The 23,315-nt window shown below is 31.7% G+C and overlaps 1 protein-coding gene across 1 annotated transcript in view; it reads right to left on the bottom strand.

Annotated features, from left to right (window-relative positions):
• The window catches only part of LOC143069187 (spectrin beta chain, non-erythrocytic 5-like), a 108,236-nt gene that overhangs the window by 35,339 nt on the left and 49,582 nt on the right, over window positions 1–23,315 (bottom strand). Inside the window, exons 26-50 of the mRNA XM_076243693.1 lie at window positions 20,651–20,781; window positions 20,111–20,170; window positions 18,566–18,692; window positions 18,195–18,259; window positions 17,795–17,876; window positions 17,076–17,153; window positions 15,784–15,911; window positions 14,791–14,950; window positions 14,234–14,311; window positions 13,695–13,834; window positions 10,409–10,532; window positions 9,939–10,085; window positions 8,720–8,893; window positions 8,111–8,331; window positions 7,618–7,804; window positions 6,527–6,727; window positions 5,961–6,077; window positions 5,640–5,753; window positions 5,187–5,369; window positions 4,034–4,179; window positions 3,408–3,522; window positions 2,924–3,034; window positions 2,187–2,366; window positions 1,537–1,740; window positions 73–222 (exon numbers count right to left, since the gene is read on the bottom strand). Coding sequence (XP_076099808.1) covers window positions 73–222; window positions 1,537–1,740; window positions 2,187–2,366; window positions 2,924–3,034; window positions 3,408–3,522; window positions 4,034–4,179; window positions 5,187–5,369; window positions 5,640–5,753; window positions 5,961–6,077; window positions 6,527–6,727; window positions 7,618–7,804; window positions 8,111–8,331; window positions 8,720–8,893; window positions 9,939–10,085; window positions 10,409–10,532; window positions 13,695–13,834; window positions 14,234–14,311; window positions 14,791–14,950; window positions 15,784–15,911; window positions 17,076–17,153; window positions 17,795–17,876; window positions 18,195–18,259; window positions 18,566–18,692; window positions 20,111–20,170; window positions 20,651–20,781 — 3,423 coding nt within the window. The remainder of the gene's footprint in view (window positions 1–72; window positions 223–1,536; window positions 1,741–2,186; window positions 2,367–2,923; window positions 3,035–3,407; window positions 3,523–4,033; window positions 4,180–5,186; window positions 5,370–5,639; window positions 5,754–5,960; window positions 6,078–6,526; window positions 6,728–7,617; window positions 7,805–8,110; window positions 8,332–8,719; window positions 8,894–9,938; window positions 10,086–10,408; window positions 10,533–13,694; window positions 13,835–14,233; window positions 14,312–14,790; window positions 14,951–15,783; window positions 15,912–17,075; window positions 17,154–17,794; window positions 17,877–18,194; window positions 18,260–18,565; window positions 18,693–20,110; window positions 20,171–20,650; window positions 20,782–23,315) is intronic.

Raw genomic sequence — 23,315 nt, forward strand, 5'->3', positions numbered from 1 at the left:
AATCAACCTCTCACACAATTCTTATTGAAAAATGTAAATTAATACACACAACCCAAAAAGCAATATAGTTACCTCTTGTGATGAGCTGGTATTATTGAGCTGCTCAGCATCTCTAAGGAAGGTATGTAGTCCATAAAGTTGTTCATAATGTTGTCTCCTGTCCTCCCATACTTTTCTTAGTCTTTCTCTTGCTTCTTCTACTTGTTTTACTTTTTCTGTAATCTGCAAAACATAAAAATTCAATCATAAATTATTTTAAACTTTTAAACTGAATAAATCCCAATCAAAAATTGTTACTGAAAAATCATAAACTAAACCTTTAATATAACTCTGATAGAGTGTTGCATATCTCGAAACATAGATTAAAACACTCTATTATTGATGGTGAAATTAACTGTTTATATAATATTCAAAATCAATTTTCAATTTCAAAGCACAGACAGACATATTGTAAAATGTTAAGAAAATTTGTCCAACTGTAATGCCTTCTTAGAAGGAAACATTAACTGGCAGTCTTATTCCAAGCTATATTATATAAGCATTCAAAATACTTTATAATCTTTTCTGCAATACGTTAACTTTACATTTATTAACATTTCACTTACAGACCAATTTTGCATAAATGAATGTTATTCTAGCAAACCTAATAGGTGTAATACCACCAAATCATGGTACATCACATCCAGTTGTATACGAAAGTAGGTCTAAAAAAATATTCCCTTATTTGACAGTTGTAGAAAAAATAAACCCTGTATTTCAATGCACTTAAATTTTTCTGAGTCAAAAACATGTATGTTGGGTGTCTGAAAGCATCATAGTTTTTCTATTTGATGGTCTTATAAAAAAATTTGGAAAGTTAAGGTTACGTAGTTACCAAAGCAGGTAACCAGTAAATAACAGTGTAAAAATTGGGTTGTTTACTTCCGGTGATGGTTACTTTCTTATATGTAATGAAATGTAATTAGAAATTTTCACTGTAGCACTGGAAAGGATTAAACTTTATTCATGCAAAGTATTTCTTTGGTTGAAATAAAGGTAAATACTGTACATTTAAAAAAAATGCCAATTCAACAAAGACTAATAGGGGAAAATCAATGGTGGTATTACACCTAATAACAATCAACTTACTTCCTCAGAGTTAGGATGTTCATCTTGAACCATGGCCTCTCCAGTCTGTGATATCATAGAGAATGTATCCTCTCTAGCATCACCTAATAACAAACAACTTACCTCCTCTGAGTTAGAATGTTCATCTTGTACCATGGCCTCTCCAGTCTGTGATATTGTAGAGAATGTATCCTCTCTAGCATCACCTAATAACAAACAACTTACCTCCTCAGAGTTAGGATGTCCATCTTGTACCATGGCCTCTCCAGTCTGTAATATTGTAGAGAATGTATCCTCTCTAGCATCACCTAATAACAAACAACTTACCTCCTCAGAGTTAGGATGTTCATCTTGTACCATGGCCTCTCCAGTCTGTGATATTGTAGAGAATGTATCCTCTCTAGCATCACCTAATAACAAACAACTTACCTCCTCAGAGTTAGGATGTTCATCTTGTACCATGGCCTCTCCAGTCTGTGATATTGTAGAGAATGTATCCTCTCTAGCATCAACCTCAAGCTTCAGTTCCTCATGTCGTGCCCTTACTAGGTTAACACCATGTACATCTCTCACAGTCTTTTCTGACAGCATTTCAGTCTCTATCTCTTTGGCCCAACTCAAAAGATCCCTGACCTAAAATATTTACATGATATGTCTCAGAACAAGAAATATTTACATGATATGTCTCAGAACAAGAAATATTTACATGATATGTCTCAGAACAAGAATTTCTTGTTTACATTGTCTTTCATTCTCTTTTATGTCACAAATACTTTAGTTGAAATGACCTTCATTAAATCAAAAATATTTTTCCACTACGTAATTCATCTAGTTATTTTGCATACTCGGTTTTCTATAATAGGAAAGAACAGATTCTGAAAAATATATTTAAAAATTTGTTCTAGTGACCTTTGAACTGTTTTCTAATTTGACAAACTGGTTAATTCTATATCAAGGTGTTAGTTTCATTATTACAGTGAATGCAATAAGTGTTACAACCAGGCATAATCCTTACAATTTTAACTGAATTGTATTACCCAGTATAGTTTTCATAATTCAATTTTTCCTAAAAATCTTACATCAGCCAAGAATCTATGCATATCAGCCACTGCTAACAATTCATCCTTCCTTTGAGCTGCCCTGTCTTGTAACACACCCCAGTTTTCTACCACAGAGGCCTGTAACTGTTCTATCTGCTGAGCATTTTCTCCAGGGTAAGTCTCTTGTAATCTCGTTGAATCCTCTATCAATACTTGCAACTACAAAACAAGTTTCAAATTAAGGGGGTAGACCTTGGTTCAGGGAGATAACTCTTTAAATCAGTTAAGCGTTTGTAAAAGTCAAGTTCATCAATGTATTTAAAGCATTTACCTGAAACAGATTGAAAATAATCTATGTAACCTAGAAGCTTAGAATATATTTTTGAAAATGGTTGACACAAACGTACTGATGATTTTAAGAGTTATTTCCCTTAACCTAGGTCTACCTCCTTAAATACTGTAGTATTTTTTTTGTTGCTATTTTTGTTTTCAGGTAAATCAGCATTATCAAAATAGTATTGGACAGCATCTCTCTGTATACAAGGTCACTATGCGAAAAGACTATGACTATCGGTGAATATCCCTATATATCATTACAAACATTTTTTTAACAATCAGGCCAATGATCTTCCAGAAAAAAGAACATTGGATGAAAAGTAAATTATTCTACAACCTCATTCTTCCTAAAAATTTTGTCTCAAAATTACTGTTTTAATATTTCAGCTTAAGTTTGATACATGATAGAGGGAATTTCATATAAAATATACATGGCCTACCTGTGCCTCTAAAGCGACCAATTCATTCTCAAATCCTTCATGTTTCTTAATGTACATCTGTGTGGTAGCCAAATCTTTTCCTGTATCATCAGGTATACTGGCATATTTCTCCTAAAAAAAAAGTAAAATATATTTTTGAGGCATTATAAAAAGAATATCAGTAATGTGTGCATTTGATTAGGAAACACATTTTATTGAAAACGATTTCTTTTTACAAAACTTTTCATTTCTGTACAACATTTTAACTCATGTTTGTATATGAATATGTCTGTACATGCCAGACAGCAACCAAATAGTACTCAACCATTTACAATTATGGTCACCTTTTGGTAGAAAGGTGATCTCAGCATATATCAGCCTTTGAATTATCTCTTGTTTTATAGATGTAATGTATTAAAAACAATTAGTCATGTGAAAATTACCATCTCAGAAAGAAACTACAAGAAAACAAACAGCTTTCAAAAACAGTAAACAAATAACTTACATGTATTCTCTGTAATGCATCTTCCACATCTCTATTAAACCTATGGATTTCTCCAGCACCATATAACTTTACATCTCGGTTTTCAATTTGTTCTAACAACTCATTCCATGCTTCCCTGTAAATGTAAGAACACCTGTATACATTCACACACAATACATGCATTCAGGTGTACTTTCCATTGGCCAGATAAATCATGTTTTACATGAATTTGTTTTATTAGTGTATTTAAATTAACAGGTATCTATTTTTGAGGATTGAGGCAAGATTGTATTTTCCTGGATATTTAATTTTGTGGTTTAGTCATGGTCTGCATCTAAGCAGATAGAAAATGCCGACTGCATTGGACATCTTAATTCTTTGTCTTTTTGTACTCATGAAATTCACTAAAATTGGTAACCCTATATTAATAAGGATTTCACAGTTGTTCTTTTAATGTTAAAAGGAAAAAACATAAATTTGAGTTTTTATTTGAATTTGAATCCATAAATGCAAAGCATAAATTTTATTATTCATCTAGAAATAAAAAAAAATTATAAACAACTGGAATAAATCTAATAAAACAGATATCAAACATCACGCTTAAAATCTTAAGTCTTAAGTATGATAGAAAGACAAGAGTATTTTACCTGAGTTGTTCCTGTCGCTCTTTGACTACATCTTCATACGGAGTATTATCCTCTAACAACCATTTAGCTAACCTCTCACATCTATTGTATCTCTCTGTTCCTGCCTCTACTGTCCTCCTGAACTCATCAAATCTGTTACGTAATATCTATAAAACAAGATGTAAAATTTGTTTATAATATATATATAACTCAATGACTTCTTTTACATGCTTGAAGAATTTAAAACTTGTTTTACTGGTACTGTTTCCTTAATTATGTTATAATTTATGATGTAGTTAGGAAGTAAACCTAGGCAAAATTTTTATCAAGTAAATGCAGTATTTACAATAATTTTCTGTACACACTGAAATATATCATGAAGGATCAAATGTTCTTTAGCTTTAAAAGAGGGACAAAAGATACCAAAGGGACAGTCAAACTCATAAATCTAAAACAAACTGACAACGCCATGGCTAAAAATGAAAAAGATAAACAAACAACAGCACACATGACACAACATAGAAAACTAAAGAATAAACAACACGAACCCCACCAAAAAACTAGGGGTGATCTCAGGTGCTCCGGAAGGGTAAGCAGATCCTGCTCCACATGTGGCACCTGTTCTTCTTGCCTTTGACTCGTTTTTTTTTACCAGGGTAATAAGTATGAAAGACCAATACAAACATCAATTTTGTACAAATAAATACCATCATATTTTGTGGATAAGTAAAAATTCAACAGGGCCATATGGTTCAAGGAAATGAGGTACTAAGGAAGACATTTTTCTTATGGTATAGCCATCAATAAAGTGGCAAATGACAATATCTCTATGTTCTTTAAATCCTCTATGCAACACATCATGTACATGTTTTAAATGAAATTCCAAGACAACTTTGGTATACATAAAGGCAACAGTAGTATACCGCTGTTCAAAACTTGTAAATCTATGGACAAAAAACAAAATCGGGGTTCCAAACCAAAACCGAGGGAAACGCATTAAATATAAAAGGAGAACAACGACACAACATTAAAATGTAACACACACAGAAACAGACTAAGCATTAGACAAAATCCGATGAGAATAACAAATATAACATCAAAACCAAATACATGAATTTGGGATAGAAAAGTACCGTGACACGTCTTATCGTAATGTGAATTAACACTACAATACCTGCAGATGTTCATAATCCTGTCCATATTCCTCTGAGGCAGCCAGCTGCATCTGTTCACTAATCCATTCTTCAAAGTCTGTTGTCTCTCTCTTGAAGGCAAACATCCATTTGGATTGTTCTAGATTCTGAGTTCTATCTGCTGCTAATCTCTTTAGTTTATTCAGGTGATCCTGAAGGTTATCCTGTAAAATCATGTATATTTTTGAATATAATTATTGTATCTGGAATCTCTATTCAGATCCTTTATTTTACTGAATATCATAAAAAGGAACTTCTTTTCCTTTATTATTATGAGCACTATATCGATTGTGAAATATCTTTCCAATCTAAAATTTGTTATTGAATATTGAAGTTGCAATTGAGCTTTGCACTGTATTGATTGTGAAATATCTCTGCAATCTAAAAAGTTGTTTTTCAATATCCAAGATGCAATTGAGAGTAGTTTCCCTTACCTGAGCTTTCCTGAGTGTGGTTGGGTCCTGACAACCAGTTTTAAACAGTCTTTGAGCTTCTTTTCCCAGACCTGTTACTATTCCCTGATAGGTCTGTATGTCTGTTTCTAGCACCTGTAAAGACCAGAGTATAAAGAAATAATGTATACTCAAATGACATTAAAAAAATAATATTTAAGATTATTTTTTTATAAAAATACTAGAAAGTTCAAAATTTGGATTATTATATTTTTATATTTGTTTTATTCATTCAACCTTTTCAGCTACTGTATAGTATATGGTGGTTGAATTATTAATTTTAATTTTCACAAAACAACTTACCTTATTCTTTGTGAGAAGTTTGTCAGCAGACGCCTCATCTTTACCATAATCAGTACTGGAAGCTAAAGTCATCTTGTCATTGATCCAGTTCTCTAACTCTGCTACTTCAGACAAAACCTTTAAGTCAAAGTCAATCATTTACTTAAATAAAATAGTGAAAACATTTCATAAAACATTTTCTTTAATATAACTTTTTTTTGGAGGCTGATTGTGTTTGTTATGTTTTTTTTTAAACCAACATACCTGCAAAGTTTGTTTTTTTTTAAATTCAAGTGTAACTGTATCAAGTTTTAAAGATAATAAATATCTAATCTTAACAGCAGACATGGCACTGCTTATCAAATATGTTTTAAAGCAAATAATGATCTTAACTCCTGCTGAAGAATAAATTACCAAATGCATTGTACAGGGCAGTGCAAATATTGCAGTTAGCCATGTTAGGGGAGATAACTCTAGAATAATTTGTACTTGTAAATAAAAATTCTCTTTTTCACAATATGGAGGTTTTCAATATTTGTAGAGTTATGTAGAAATTCTATTATTTATAACTATTGACTACAATTTACCTTTTGAACCTGTACAGACATATCCAGATTTTTCTTGCGTATTTTAGACTTGCTCAGTAAATCATCCCATGATAGCTGTAACTCCTGACATTTGTCCTTGATAGCTTTAGAATTAAAATGTTTTTGATCTATCAACTGATTTCCTGTTTGTAACACTTTTTCACAGGATGGTGAATGTCCACTAATTTCTAATTCCAATTTCTGCAAGAAAAAAAAGTAAAATTTTATAGAAATTTAAACTAAAACCACTGTGACCTTGTCTATCAATTTTAACTCTGATGACAACAACAAGTTTTGCATTACAGCGGATTCCATTGAGTGTGTAGCCAAAGGTAACATATTTGGTTAGCTTGCCTGTTAGCTGAACCATGAAGTCATGGTTAGCTTAGGTAAACTACCCTACTTTAAGAATAGACTAGTCCAATAGAAAATCAATCGATCTGTCTGTTGGACTATGCTATTTCGAAAGGAGGGTAGTATACCTGACCTAATAATGACTTCACGGTTCAGCTAACAAGCAAGCTAACCAAAGATATTACCTTTCGCTACACACTCAATGGAATCCGCTGTAAAACAGTAAAGGTATGTGAGTTTGACAATATTTGGACATGTCTGTAGATTTTTAAACATCTGAATTTGTAATAACATTCTACAATATCTTCGAAGATGACTAAAATCTGCAATTAACACTTCATTTTCAAATAACCTGTCCACCAATAAAAACTATCTGCCACGAAATCGCTTAATAGTGTTGAAAGTGGCATTAAACACCAATCATTTAATCAATCAAATAACCTGCCGGAACATTTTAAATTTCATGAGTAAATTCTATACATCTCACTGGATATTAGGTTTTGCTAGAACATTTCAACTGAACAGATTTCTCAATATCATTTTTTTTCCTGGTAGTCCTGAAAAAAATTCTGCTGGTTCTCACTATTATTTCTATCATGTCAATTGCAAAATACCAAAATTGTGTCGGTCCTTTGCAAAATTTTGATGGTCAAAACCTTCAGATCAACATTTTTTCGAAAAATTTTACTGAAGATATTTTTTTTTTCTGCTGTATTTTATTTCATATTTGTACAAACCTGATGTTTCTTGTGAAGATTCTGGGCATCAATCAGACTCTTGCCATACTCAGTTGATGATGCTGCAGGAAGATGTTCTTTTATCCATTGTAATTCTTCATCAGCATCAAACTTAAACTGATGGAAATGTAATGAGTCTTGTAGCTTGTTTTTCCTGGTATCTACTGCTGGTTTCAGAGCCTTGAATCTAAAAATTAAACAAAAAAATAATCTCTAAGTTTTTGAATTTTCAAATAGATAACTCAATACAAACTTTGAGCTTTTTCATGACGGATAGTGAATAACAAAGAGCCTATATAGTAGACATTAAGATGCTGTTTCAAAGAACTAAAATAAAACCTAGTATTCTAAGATAATTCAAGATATGTGATGGTTACTCAAACTGTTATATTTCATTTTCCCATTCACCCATGGTATTTGTATATGTCCATCACCCATTGAATTACCCTTTTCAAAAATGTATAAATTCCCTTTGAAAATCATTTAATTTTACCTGTCGTTAAATTCATCAACAGCTTTGAGAATTCCAGCTTTATCAAAATGTCCAGATTTGGCCAGTTCTTGACCTTGAGATGTAATAGCCTGTATTGTGTCAGATAATCCTACTAGATCATTCTCTAGATTGTGGTGTTTCTTTAACAATTCTTTCACTCCTCTCAAGTCAGAACCAAGGTCAGGATTAGCCACAGATTTCTCCATTTCGTCCAATTTATCCTGTAAACATATATAATTGTTACAGTATAATATAGCATTACATTTTTACTGACTGGTTGACTGGTTGTTGTAATAATGGGCATGTTTTAAGATATTTACATAAATAAAACATTGACAAAAGTTAGTGACTTTACAAATTTATCAACCCTAATAGTAAACCTTTTGCCCAACCAAACTGAAATCTAATACTTCTAGGGGGGTTAATCACCTTGACTACACAGTATAAATTGAACTCAATAAGAAAATTGAAATTTACAATATATATAGATATACCTTGACCAAATATGTCCTTAGTCTCTAACAACCATTTATCTAATTTACATTGATGAAAAACTTTAGATCTCATATTTTCAGCTTAATCATAAAAGGGGAGATAACAAGTTTATACCTGAGCATCAGCTAGTGCCCTGTTCAGTGTTTGTTGATCTGCTGCCTGTCTCAGTTTGTTTCCTTTATCAGTAGATTTGTCATACAGATCTTTCCATTGTGTATTTAGGTCTGACACTATAGTCTTTATTACTGGACTATCTGGATGGTCAGCTGATACCAATTCATCACCTCGCTGAAATTATATATTACATTTTTTCAATCAGAAAATAATATTTTTTCTTTTAAAAGGAGTAGGGGCATTAAGGCCAAGTTTTGGCCCAAGAAAATAAAATGTTTGATAACCATTTCAAATTGGCACATAATGTTTAGAAATGCATAGGGTCAAGAAATATAAATGAAAAACAAAGATTTTTTTCCGATGACGTCACAATCACGTCATAATATGTACTGTTTTTACAAAAACAATGAAAAACACAGAATTTATGCAGTTTTCTGTCTTTATTTCTGATCTGGAAACACCCTGCGCAACCGAGAAACAACAAAATAAATTAACAGACGCTTTGTTATAAGTATTGGCATAATTTCACCAAACATTAAGTTGTTTCTTGGGTGCGCACATACTTTTTCAATCTAAAATATACTTAAAATTTGATGAAAAAAACCAAGAAAATCATGAAATTTAACAAAATATGCAAATTAGGTAATGATTTGTTGCCATGGTTACTTGTTTGATGTCAAATTTGTTTTGTTTTTCTTAGTACCTGATACCTTAGTCAAGTTTTCAGTAATTTAAGAATATGTATGATAACTTTTATGTTTGCAGTAATTTTTGGGCCAAATAAGAGCCTTATTGCCCCTACTCCTTTGTCAAAAAAGTATTAAATCAATAAAGTTAACATATCAAAATATTTTGAACTTTCCTTTCAACAAGTTAATGTTAAACTAGTTGTAAAATATTTTTACTGGTGTGAAAAATGCAAATTATTGAAATTTTGTTAATGTTTTCATAATAATTCTGAAATTTTTATTTCAACAGTCATTACAGATTAACCTTTAAAAGGAATAAAAAATTTCAGATTTCAAAAATATGTATACAACTAAATATTAGCATTAGGATCATAATTGACATAACCTATGGCTTTTACTCATTGTTTAAGTATTTACCGTGACATATAATTGTAAATTTCTATGTAATTAGGTCTTTTGTGAAGAGTTGTCTCGTTGGCAATCATACCACATCTTCTTATTATTATTTATATCTATAACATCTCACTCACCTCATTAATACCTTGCAGACGGTCATTGTTAGCTTTGAGTTCTGCCTCAAATGCCTGGTGTTTCTTCAGTTTCTCTGTCAGGTTTGTCAAGTCTCTGTATGACTCATCTGTTGCTGTGTTGTATTTCTCTTTCATCCAAGAAGACAACTGTAAACAAAAACATACACATTGAAATTAGTATAAACTGAAACTATCAGACAGAAAATTTGGTGTGGATTCAACTTCTAACATTGAATTACTAAAGAATTTCAATTTTGATGATACCATTGTTCAATTTGAAAAGGTTTTTGGTATGCAAAGGAATGGGTTGGCACGCTTGCCACTATTCTGTAAATACTACACATAATGTATGCTTTAACTTTTACAACTCCTGAAAATTTACAAAAATTAATTAACTACTGATTAATGATCTTACAATCAATATTGAGAAAGAGGAAAACTTAACACACAATATTCAAATAAATATTTACTTCATCTGAATCTCTCTTGAATTCTTGAAATCCTTGAGCTGCATTCAGAGCATCCCTCCTCTCTTTAGCTCTGTCCTTCACCTTCTGTCTTCTATCTAAAACCTCTTGTCGTCTCTTATCAATGCTAAAAAATAAAATGTCTTCCAATGAAAGATTGTAGATATCTGTTATACACTTCTATGCTACAAAACAACAAGAGGCTCTCAAGAGCCTGAATTGCTCACCTTAATTTTTTTGGTTAAATCTCTCATCAATGATTATTTTGGCTTTTCAATTTATTTAAATGTTCTTTGAATCGTCCTATTTTCTTCAAAAGCAAAAAAAAAAAAATCATTTTCTCCTATGTTCTATTTTAGCCATAGGAGCTATGTTTCTGACATACAAGGAAATGAAATATAAAATTTATACTAGATACTCAGAAACTCATTTAGCCTAAGTTTGGCTGAAATTGATACAGCAGTTTCAAAGGAGAAGATTTTTTAAAGTAAGTCAACATGATGAACAAATTGTGAAAAAAGTCTTTAAAGGGCAATAACTCCTTAAGGGGTCAATTGACAATTTTGGTCAAATTGACTTATTTGTTGATCTTACTTTGCTTAACATTTTTGCTATTGACAGTTTATCTGTATCTATAATAATATTCAAGATAATAACCAAAAACTGCAAAATTTCTTTAAAATCATCAATTCAGGGGGATTATACCTGAAAAACCAGTTACCCAATTCGGCTGAAAATTTCAGGACAGGTAGACCTTGACCTAATAAATACTTTAACTTCTTGTCTTATTTGCTATAAGCCAAAATCTGCATTTTACCCTTTGTTCTATTTTTAGCCATGACGGCCATGTTTTTTGACGAAATAAAAAATAAAGCACAAACTTTATTTTATACACCCTACTGATCATTCAGTTGAAGTTTGGTTGAATTTGGTTTAGTAGTTTTAGAGGAGAAGATTTTTTAAAGTTAACAAATATGATGAACAAATAGTGAAAAATTCTCATTAAAGGACAAATAACCCCTTAAGGAGTCAATTGACAATTTTGGTCATATTAACTTATTTGTAGATCTTACTTTGCTGATCATTTTTGCTGTTTACAGTTTATCTTTATCTATAATAATATTCAAGATAATGACCAAAAACTGCAAAATTTCCTTAAAATTACCAATTAAAAGGCAGCAACCCAACAATGGTTTGTTTGATTCATCTGAAAATTTCAGGGCTGATAGATCTTGACCTAATGAACATTTTTACACCATGTCAGATTTGCTCTAAACGCTTTCGTTTTTGAGATGTAAGCCAAAAAACTGCATTTGACCCCTATGTTCTATTTTAAGTAACGGCGGCCATATTTTTTGACGGATCAAAAATCGAAGCACACACTTTGTGCATGATAATCTAAGGAACAATCATGCTAAGTTTCATCCAAATCCATTCAGTAGTTTCAGAGGAGAAGATTTTTTAAAGTTAGCAAATATGATGAACAAATTGTGAAAAATTGTCATTGAAGGACAATAACCCCTTAAGGAGTCAATTGCAGACCTGTTTACCCACCACCATGTCTCTCAGTAGAATTGTCAGTAGTTTTGCAATGTTGTCAGTAATACTCTCGCTGGGTGCCGCGAAGCGGCAGGAACCATCTAGGGGGGTTTGGGGACATCCCCCCCCCAAAAAAAATTTAAAAATTAGATGCAATTTCCTGCATTCTGACAGTATCTGCAGTCTTATTCAAATAGTTTTTGCAACAAAGATTAAAAGCTAAAATTTGCATGATTTGAAAAGGAGTTGAGCTTAAGTTTGCAGGCATGGAATATTTCATTTCAAAACACTACAGTACAGGACCTCCTTCTACCTCCCTCCACCACAAAAACTAAGTCCAACCCTAAAAAAAATTCGGCAGATTTCAACATTTCATTATTCCCTCCCTAAATGCCCAGGCTAATAAAGTTGGGTTTCGTAAGAAAGAAAATAGGAAACATGTGGGACAGATCCATTTATAAGATATGGATCATACACATCTCCTGCCTACATATAGAAAATAGAATAAAAACTGACCTACGATTTTAGAATCGGTAAACATCGGTTTAAATGCTTTGTTGAATGTATCGGCAGATGACAGGGGTAGGTTAAGTTTTGCTATCAACTTGCACATTATTTAAACCTCTACTATAGTGGTGGCACGTTGCCGGTTCATTTCAATCGTGTACGGGTCTTTGTACTTTTGAAGGCATTTCCTTTTCTTAGGCGCTTGGTCTTGTTCAAAACTTTCATAGACGTTTTTGAGTTTTTTGAGAAACGCCGGCATCCTGAGGCTGATCCATGCCGACCATGAAACAAACTTGATCGCTATCATTTTGCGCTTTGAAGAGTCGTGATTTCTATTCAGAAAAGCGCTTTTGAGATACCGATCGTTGTAAACGGAAGCAATTATGATTTTTTTTCCGGGTTGGTAGAAAATCCGTACTTTTTCATGACAAATCCGTACTGAGTAATTTTATTAAAAAATCCGTGTAAAATACAGACAATCCGTACAAGTAAACACCTCTGCAATTGACAATTTTGGTCATTTTAACTTATTTGTAGATCTTACTTTGCTGATCATTTTTGCTGTTTACAGTTTATCTTTATCTATAATAATATTCAAGATAATGACCAAAAACTGCAAAATTTCCTTAAAATTACCAATTAAGTTGCAGCAACCAAACAATGGTTTGTTTGATTCATCTGAAAATTTCAGGGCTGATAGATCTTGACCTAATGAACATTTTTACCCCATGTCAGATTTGCTCTAAATGCTTTCGTTTTTGAGATATAAGCCAAAAACTGCATTTGACCCCTATGTTCTATTTTAAGTAACGGCGGCCATGTTTTTTGACGGATCAAAAATCGAAGCACACACTTTGTGCAGGATAATCTAAGGAACAATCATGCTAAGTTTCATTCAAATCCATTCAGTAGTTTCAGAGGAGAAGATGTTTGAAAAATTGTTAACGACGACAGACGACGATGACGGACGCCAAGTGATGAGAAAAGCTCACATGGCCTTTTAGGCCAGGTGAGCTAAAAATGTGTACAATCTTAAGCCATTTGACAACTATCATAGAAGTGAGTTTTGCTGCCAAGTTTTTGTCTACTGAGAATATGTAAGTATGTGATATATTGTGGTTCAAGACAGTTTTTTTTAATTAAGAATTTCTCAAATTGGTTGGAAATATATTGCACATGAATTGATTTAGATGTAAATCTGATCTAAATACTTTAATCTATTTTAAAACATATCTATACATACTGGTCTTTATCCGGATGACCATCACGAATCAGCTTGTCTGCTAATTCATCCATTGCTTTAACTTTATCGTCCTGAGCCTGTAAGGTATTCTCAAAATCTTCCTGTCTTTTCATCAAAGATTCAACATCATCAACGGTTTTCTATAATAAAAGCAATTTTCAATGATTAAATAGTTTATTGATTATATGGTTTACAAAATAAATATATGGTGAAGATGGCAGAAACAGTGTCACAAATTATTTAATTTTATTTCTCTATGAACAAAATTTGAATCAGTTACTTCCTCTTAGTCTTTTGAGATAATTTTCAGACGTCTTTACCTAAACAAATCAACTTCTGCCACCTTTAGATTTTTTTCTTCACAATTACATTAAATAGCAACATTCCTGACTTTACATGACAGAACTAGCGGAATAAAAGAGTCTGAATCTTCATATATCAACTGCAGTTCAATCATCTTCATCATATAAAAGAACTGACATTTAAAAAAACAATTTCAATCTTCGTAAAATCAAAGCAGGTTTATAATGATAACTTACCCCCACTTCTGCAAACTCCAGAAATTTCTCATGACCTCCAGTAACCAGATCAATATTATCTGCATCCCTGTTGAAAACCTATGAAAAAAATTATTTTAAAATTAAATGTGAAAGTATTATAAAAATATTTGCTCTACAGATAGTAATATCACATCAGCAAATTGTTATGCACCATTGTACACCGAGGCCCCATCTGTTGGTTTCATTTTCTATGTTTTGTGGACTGTGAAATTGGGGTCAAAACACTAATTTAGCATTAAAATTAGACGATCATATCATAGGGAACATGTGTACTAAGGCTCAAGTCTATTGGACTTCAACTTAATCAAAAACTACCTTGACAAAAAAACTTTAACCAAAAACTTTAACCTGAAGAGGGACCTTCGGACAAACAGATGCACAGACCAAAAAACATAATTCCCTAAGTGGGACATAAAAATGAAGTATATCTGTTTATATATAAGTTTACCTGAATAAGATGTTCACCTTGTTACCATAATGATTAAAAGTGTGCACATGTAGTACACTTGACAAAAATGAAACCTAAAGATAAGTACCTGTAGGTCATGAGCATCCTGTAATTGGTCCATCCTTTTCTGCCACATGTCATCAATGACAGCCTCATCCTCCTGTAGTTTGTGTAATTTACCTTTGACATCATCATTCTTAGGATCTTTCTTTAACACACTGTTTCCTAACTTCTTAACATCAACAAACCTAAAATAAAGATAGATTCTCTTTTAAGGTGGTACCTAACACTTCAGGGAGATAACTCTGTAAAATCAACTAAACGTTTTAATTACGTTGTGTTGTAAAGGGAATATTAAGCTTCTCAATGATCAAAATTTGTGTTTGTCAAACTGCTATATAACCAGTGTAATTTTTCTGATAAAATGGTTGGTTCAAATTTTTTGAAATTTTTATATTTTTGTCAAAGGGTCGAAGTTAATACTTTGTCAAATTTTTATGAAAATTAAACGAGCCAAATTAATTTTAGTGAAAGTGTTGGGTACCACCTTAATATGCACTCAAGAATAAAATAATTATATTCAGAAAGTACCATACTTTTCTTTATATATTCAAGAAATAAAACAATACTGTTCACATGTAGTAAAATAAATGCTATCATGATACTGATATCATATCTTATTAGGGTCCAACTTCTTTTCATAAATGGACTCCATTTTGTTTGCCATATATTCTCTCATTTTAAAGGATGTTACCGTAAGAGGAATATGCATAAATCCAAAAGAATGTCTGAAGAAATCAGACTTAATGAGCATTAAAAACTATGAAAGAAAATTCATTCTTTTTTCTCAAATCATTAGGCAAGGCTGCTACACAAATTTTACATCAACAACAGGGTTTCATCATCTTTCATGTTGACTGGTACTTTCAACATTTCTAGGTGGTGCTTTTCAATTTATTCCATGAATATCTTATATCAAAATTTCTACATTTAGGCGGTACTTGTCAATAGCATAGGAGGACAAAAGTACTGGGTACCGCCTCCTAATGAATGGCCTGCAACAAGTACATTGTAAACTTACTTGGGTTTGTGTGCCTGAATGTCTTCAGCTAACTCAGCATGTTCTTTCAGCATTATCTCTGCTGCCTGCACATCCTTAGGCATATCTGATTTGGCTAACTTGGCTTTCATTAAACCAGACCACGATAACTGTAAAAATTAAAGAAAATTAAAGATCCTTGTTTTAATACAACATATTGAAAGTGAGAATTTTATATGAAAACATAGAAATTACATTAATAAAGAAGAACCATAAAAATTTATACTGAAATAGGTTTTTAGTCTTTTCAATAGCATCATTGTTTCAAAAGTGTCACAAAGTAAAGTTTTACATACAGTATAAAATTCAAAATAATTATTGCAAGTATCCTTTAATTTTTGTGCTAACATGATATGATAACAACAGGTGCAATAATATCAGATTATTACATGTCATTTTTCATATCGCATGTATTATCAGCCCTAGGTTCAATATCAGCCCAAGAGCCGCATGGCTCGAGGGCTGATATTGACCGAGGGCTGATAATACATGCGATATGAAAAATGACATGTTATGATCTTTTTATCATATGCTCCAACAATGGAGAAAAATAACAGATCATATATTGATCCTTTTACGTGGTTCCCAAATAGAAGTTCAAAGATTGAAAAGTTCACGGACGTCGGACCCAAATTAGTACATTCGATATAAAATCTTTCTACCATATGCCTCAGCAGAGGAGAAAACATTTTTAATATGGACGACTCGACAAACCAAAAAATAAACCAACAATATACATAATGAACACTGTTTGGAAAAGTCAACCTTTTCAGAGTAACTTTCTAAATTATGTTTGAAATTTATAAAGAATGCATTTATTTAATAATTTGTTTGTTTGTTTGTTTGTTTTTTTATTTTTATTTTTATTTTTTTTGTTATTATTTTACACAATATACTTTTCAGTATCTAAATAATTGTTTTGTACACTATTTCGTAATGTTTTTCACTGAAAACGTAGCAATGAGGTGTATTTTCCGGAATTTGCCGAGTATCACCGGAATGCCATGTGATAACGTTACGGAAAGGCATGTGATAACAATCGAAGCATGTGATAAACTTTTCATATCAGCCCGCTAAGCACCAATTCGAAAAATATTTAATTTACGTTAATTTAATGCTATTATCATACAGTAAAAAGTATATGTTATTTAGTCTAAGTATATGATAATCACATTTATTTATCATCCTTTTATAACAGATTTTCAAAGATTTATACGATTAAAAGGAACTCATAAAATGCTCATATTTCTACCATGTTTTCACCCTTTACTCACCAGATCTTTGGCGTCATCATTGAACTGATGTAATTCACCAACATCATCTAGTTTCTTCTTTCTATCATCTAGCTTGTTCTGTAAATAAAACATGTAAATGAATTATTAATTTCAATCAAAACATAATTTCATGCATTTTTTTCTCAATTATATTTTATCGGCAATGAACATTTCAGAATTTGTTTAAAATTTATTTGCATTACTTAATTAAACACTGCATTTGTACTAAAATAATTACATGTATACATGATTTGTAAACATAATTTAATTTGCATTATTGATGAGGGTGGTAAAGGGTTATTTTCGTTTAACGTGTTTTGCCATTTTTATTTCACATGCAGCCGTGAAAAAGGTTCGTTATTCACCGTGTTTCGTGAAATCGTGAAAGAGATCAATGTGCAAGAAATTTTTAATTGTTCGTTCATCGTGAAATGGCAATTTATTTCGCGTTCTTCCGTGCAGATACCCCCCCTTTACGCCCCTCATTGATATGTCAACCATGGATTCTTTAAAAGCTATTAATACAAATGTATTAATAAAGAAACAAATTAGTCAAATTGGTGCTTCCTTTCATTACCTGTTCCGAGATTTGATTTGCTTATAATGATAATTGTCAACAAAAATCATACTGATTGAATGATCCACCTTAAAAAAATAGCTTAGATGAATTCATTGTACTTTGTAAACACTAAAAAAAAAGCTGAAAGACTGAAACAAACCTTTAATGCATCCCAAATGTCTTGTAATTCTTTCTGTCTTTTATCTACATATCCCTTCTCATCTGGGTAGGCTGACCTCACTCTACAAATGTATGTACAATAAAAGTTAATACTTAATAATCATACATATTTTAATTCAAATCAATATGAAATCGACAACTGTCATTTTAAATTGATTTCCTTGCCATTCAACTGAAGGTCAGATGGTGCAAATCTTGAAATAGGATGTAAAACAAAAGGATGTTTATTAAAAGTTCTCTTTTCCTTGCCATTACTATAGGATAGTACAAAAATATCATCTTTATGTTAGAAAACAATGTCAAAATATATATTTACTGTAAGTCAATAAAAGAAAAGATGCAGTAATAAAAATTCTTTACAAAATATTTGTGAAACTTACGAATCAGCTAAGTAATTCATTCTGTTCATTTTTTCACCTACTGGGTTCAATTCTCTTTCCAAATTCTGAAAAATAAAATTTAATTGCTCAACTGAGAACATTGCATGCAAAAATTCTTATACAAAAATCCAACCAGGATAATTTACCCTGCATTGAATTGAACTTGAATGTTCTTTTTACTTTATTGTATGAAGAAAAATACCACACCATAAATAATGCATTTAAAAGTTAACATTCAAACTAAATGCAGTAGTTTTTGAGTGGCTTGAAATAGTTTGCCAAACATACTGTATGTTTTTTTTACGTAAGGCAATAGTTTCCTACAATTTACTGCCACCTATAGTTGCCATTAAACTTTGCCTACTACTTACTGCATGTTTCCTCTGTAAGGCAATAGTTGCCTGTAATCCTTTGCCATAGTCATCAGTATTCATAGCATTATCTTTCTCCTTGATCCAGTCTGCTAATTCATCACATGTTGACTGGAACAACTCAATACTGTAATACAAAATGACAGTTAAAGACTACAAGACTGTAGCAGTGTTGAGCATACCAACACTCATAATTCAAAGTATGATTAAACAGGGAGTAGGTGTATAAATAAAGGCAACAGTAGTATACCGCTGTTCAAAGCTCATAAATCCATGGACAAAAAACAAAATCGGGGTAACAAACTAAAAACTGAGGGAAACGCATTAAATATAAGAGGAGAACAACGACACAACATTAAAATGTAACACACACACACACAGAAACGGACTAAGCATTAGAAAAAATCCTATGAGAATAACAAATATAACATCAAACCAAATACATGAATTAGGGATAAATAAGTACCGTGACACGTCTTATAGTAAACAAACGACACAACGGAAACACAACGTTAAAATGTAACACACACAGAAACGAACTATAATATAACAATGGCCATATTCCTGACTTGGTACAGGACATTTTTAAAGGAAAAAATGGTGGGTTGAACCTGGTTTTGTGGCATGCCAAACCTCCCTCTTTTATGGCCATCTGTATAACAGATGAGAAAAGCACATGTTATTAAACTTAGTTCATTTATATGTTTTTGAGTTTAGTAAGATGGCCATTTTCACTTAACTAGTACATATTTTTTTTTCTAAACAAGCTAAACACTGCCTCAGGGCGCAAGATTTTTCTCGCTGTGATGCAGACCCATTGGTTGCCTTTGGCTGTTTTTTGCTCTTTGGTTTCGGTTGTTGTCTCATTGACACATTTCCCATTTCCATTCTCAATTTTATTAATAACATGTTACAGAGTTTCTCTGTTTCATATCTCTCTATTTAAGCTCATATAAAAATTCACATAAAATTGCAGAGGTTTTCCTACAAACCATACTGAACTATATACTCATATTGGCAAGACACCAAAAAAATTAATAACATTATACTATATTGAACATTTATTTTAAAAAAAGCCTCCTTTCACTACAGCTTATTCTAAGTAACAATCAGATAAATACATAAATAAGTTCAAATATTCATTGTAAAATTATTTCACAACTAGTCTATTTTCATATTACAGACTTTTGACTATGGATTTTTTTTTTACAGGTGACCTTGGTAAGACATCCTGGTACTCAGTCAAGTAAGAGCAACCAAAATGAGTAAAACCAAACATATAATCGGTGTAATCTGAGGGGTAAGTTTTCCAATGATTTAGTCATGTAAAAAAATATATGAAGCAGTTACATTTGTAATTATCACTGAAAATTGTACAGTTTAAGTTTGATTTTACTTCTTTACGTTACTCTTACTTAACTTGGTACCAGGATTTCCTACTACAGAGTAGGTAACCTGTTGAAAAAGTATAAAAGTTGGAGTTGAAAGTCGTTAATATGAAAATGGTCCATTGAAGCTTTAAATGTATGACTATTGAATAATTACCTTGAAGCACCTTCCAGATTCTTTTCTCTTTCCATTTTCAGTTTGTTCAATCTGATCCACCTGTATATAATAATTATTTTTATAATACATTGTTTTTCACTATATACGTAATACAAATTGTTTTTGCCATAGAGATACCAACTTAATCTTGCATACTGATATTTTCTTCACAATGTAGGACTATCATGTTTTGCTAATCCCCAATTCTTAAGAAAATTATGAAAGTCTACAAGAATAATAATGTAGTCAGACAAGACTATACTTTCCAGCTTTTATTTTGAGTGGTTATTTTTTTACATTTGAAGAAGAGCAATTCAAAAATTCATTACGTCTAGTAATCAAAATTTGTCATTTGAGTTTTCCAATGGTACCTAGTTCTTAAGATTTACCCTGCATTTAAAAAAAAATATTTAACAAATAGAATTATTCGATTCCAACAAAACTTATTACCAGATGCATCATTACATGGTATATTATGTAAGTCTAATTTAAGTTATTTCTCTAATGGTAATAATTACCTACTTTGTATTTATAACATACCTGTCGTTAATTTCTTTTTGACGTTTTTTAACTATATCTTTTTGACTGCTTCCTGATTGATGTATTTCTTCGGCAAGTTTGTTTATATCATCTAATCTTCCTTTGTTAGCTGCTAAACTTGTCAATAAGTTCTACAACAAAAAGCTAATTTTGTCAATTCTGATTGAATATAGGATAACTTCTGCAACAAAAGTTTGCAGGCCATGACAATTATTTCTTTTGTATTTTGCACACTTTGTTTCTTTCTGTTTTAAAATTTCATGGATTTTTCAATACTTGTAGCTAGAAATTCTATGAGGTCATCAATTTTCACTATTTTACCATAAAACTCATACCAAAGTATGAGGTATTCATTTTTCATATGTATTGATGAATTTCTCCTCCTTAAACACTAAGGTAGCAATACAGTTAGGAAAAAAACTTAAATTTGACACTCATAATTTTTAAACACCCTCTTTCCCTTCCTTTCTAACAAATAAGGCTTAATATTTGTATTATGCATATGTATATTTATAGAAAGAGAATCTTCCATAGATTTGATTTCTAATGGTTATAATGGTGAACTATAATCTCTTTTTCGTGTAACCATGGCAACAATCTGCATTTATTTGATACAAAATATTGCAAAAAAGGGGAGGGGACGTCACAAAAATCTCCAAAATTTGGTCCAAAGGAAAATTTCAATCGATTACAGTGAAACCTTTCCTGAAACCATAGGTATATATCTATCAAGAGGTCCAAAAAATCAAAGAGCTGAAGAGCTCTGAGGGAAAAGACGGCCATTGTTTCAATTTTTAGGGGGGTATCTTTTGATAGTCTACATACAAAGAATGAACAAAAGAACAGCTAGAACATATAGAAAAGCTGACAATAATGAAACTAATTGTTGTTTATTGTTATTTCATTTCCTTAGTCAAGAATTCATCATAGAGACAATTTGGAACAATGAGATCTGCACCTTCTAAATCAAAACATTTGATTAAAGTTGGGAGTTAATTATCTAAAATTCAATTGAATTTAACAACTACTACAATATATTTTAGAATTTTAATTGTGTACAACTGAAGGGCAGGCTAAGACCTTTTTCAATTTTTTGTGACAGTATTCTCAAGAAAGTGAGGACTGAAAAATCTATTCAGTTTTAATTTTCCATTGATAAAGTTCCCAGTTACAACTCTCATCACAGGGATACATGTACTTATAAAATCAAATATGATTGATATAAGCTGTGTGAAGTTTGTTTCCAGATCCCAAATTTTGATATACCTTTAAAATTCATGAATAAATAGCTTTAAACTACAAAAAGCAATATTTAAAAAAAAAAAAAAAAAAAAAAATGACCACTACAATAATTATGTTGGTACGCAAAATTATTTTTTAATCGATGACTACTTATCATATATATACTTAATGTGACATTTTTAGTGTTTAGATACATTAACTTTCATTTTAGTGGGTAATTACTCATCAATTGAGGTGCTCTATCATAAAGTGGGTGATAGAAATAAAAGACGTCTTGACTATTTGATAGATGTATTAGAAAAGCATAGTAACACGTCAAGGTGACGTGACGTTACATAAAGCGCGGTACATAGTAAACGTCCAGTGTGCGGTATTTACGATATACTGGGGGCCGCACAAAAGTGAAATTACCAAAAAACATTGAATTTAAAACTATTAAGAAAATAAAATATCTGAAAACTTTAAGCATTTCTCAAATGAGTTAATGTTCATGAAAAACTAAATTGAATCTCGCTATTAACACATTTAAAGTCTTTTTATAATTCACTTAGTCCATTTCTTTATCTTCTCCATGGCAACCATTTTAGCTTTGCGACATGTTTTAATTGCACAGTCTGTATTGTCATCATCGCTATTCAAACTAACTTCAAGTGGGTACAGTTTTGTGATTGGACGCGATGTTAGTCCATTTTTGGTCCGTATGACGGCAGATCTTGCTAGTCCGTCTCCTCCTACGTTGAGTTTTTCGACAACGGCTAGTGTCCATTTGATCCTCGGCGAATCTTCATAGATTTGTACCACGTCTCCAATGGTGATCAGCTGTTTATTGTTTCCTGTATTACGATGATATTCTCGTAGAGCTGTTAAATATTCGTGTTTCCATTTATACCAAAAACTTTGAATAATCTGTGATTTCATTTTAAACAGTTTATTCGTAGATTTATGTGTCATATCATTTAGTGAATGTTCCAATTCCTGATTCGTAGGGTAAGGTAGTGATGTAATTCTACGTCCGTAAAGTAAGTGGGACGGGGTGAGCGGTTCATCTAACGGGTCGGATGATACGTATGTTAAAGGTCTGTCGTTGAGTATAGCTTCAACTTCCGTAACAATGGTTCTTAATAGTTCAATCTGAATCAATGAACGCCCTAATACCTTTTTAATAGAGTCCTTCGTTAGTCCTATAAGCCTCTCCCAAAATCCACCATACCACGGGGCTCTTTTTGGTATAAACTTCCATGTAGTGCCGAAGTTGTTCAGTTTTTCTATAACAGCTGATGATCTTGTTAATTGCTTGGCGGCTGCGATGAATGTTGTTCCGTTGTCAGAAATCATAGTTTTTGGTAATGATTTTCTACTAGCAAATCTTCGAAACGCTAATATGAATGTTTCCTCAGATAAATTCATCACTACTTCTAAATGT

The sequence above is a fragment of the Mytilus galloprovincialis genome, chromosome 3 (genome assembly GCF_965363235.1).
Source record: "Mytilus galloprovincialis chromosome 3, xbMytGall1.hap1.1, whole genome shotgun sequence".
Taxonomy (NCBI): Eukaryota; Metazoa; Mollusca; class Bivalvia; order Mytilida; family Mytilidae; genus Mytilus; species Mytilus galloprovincialis.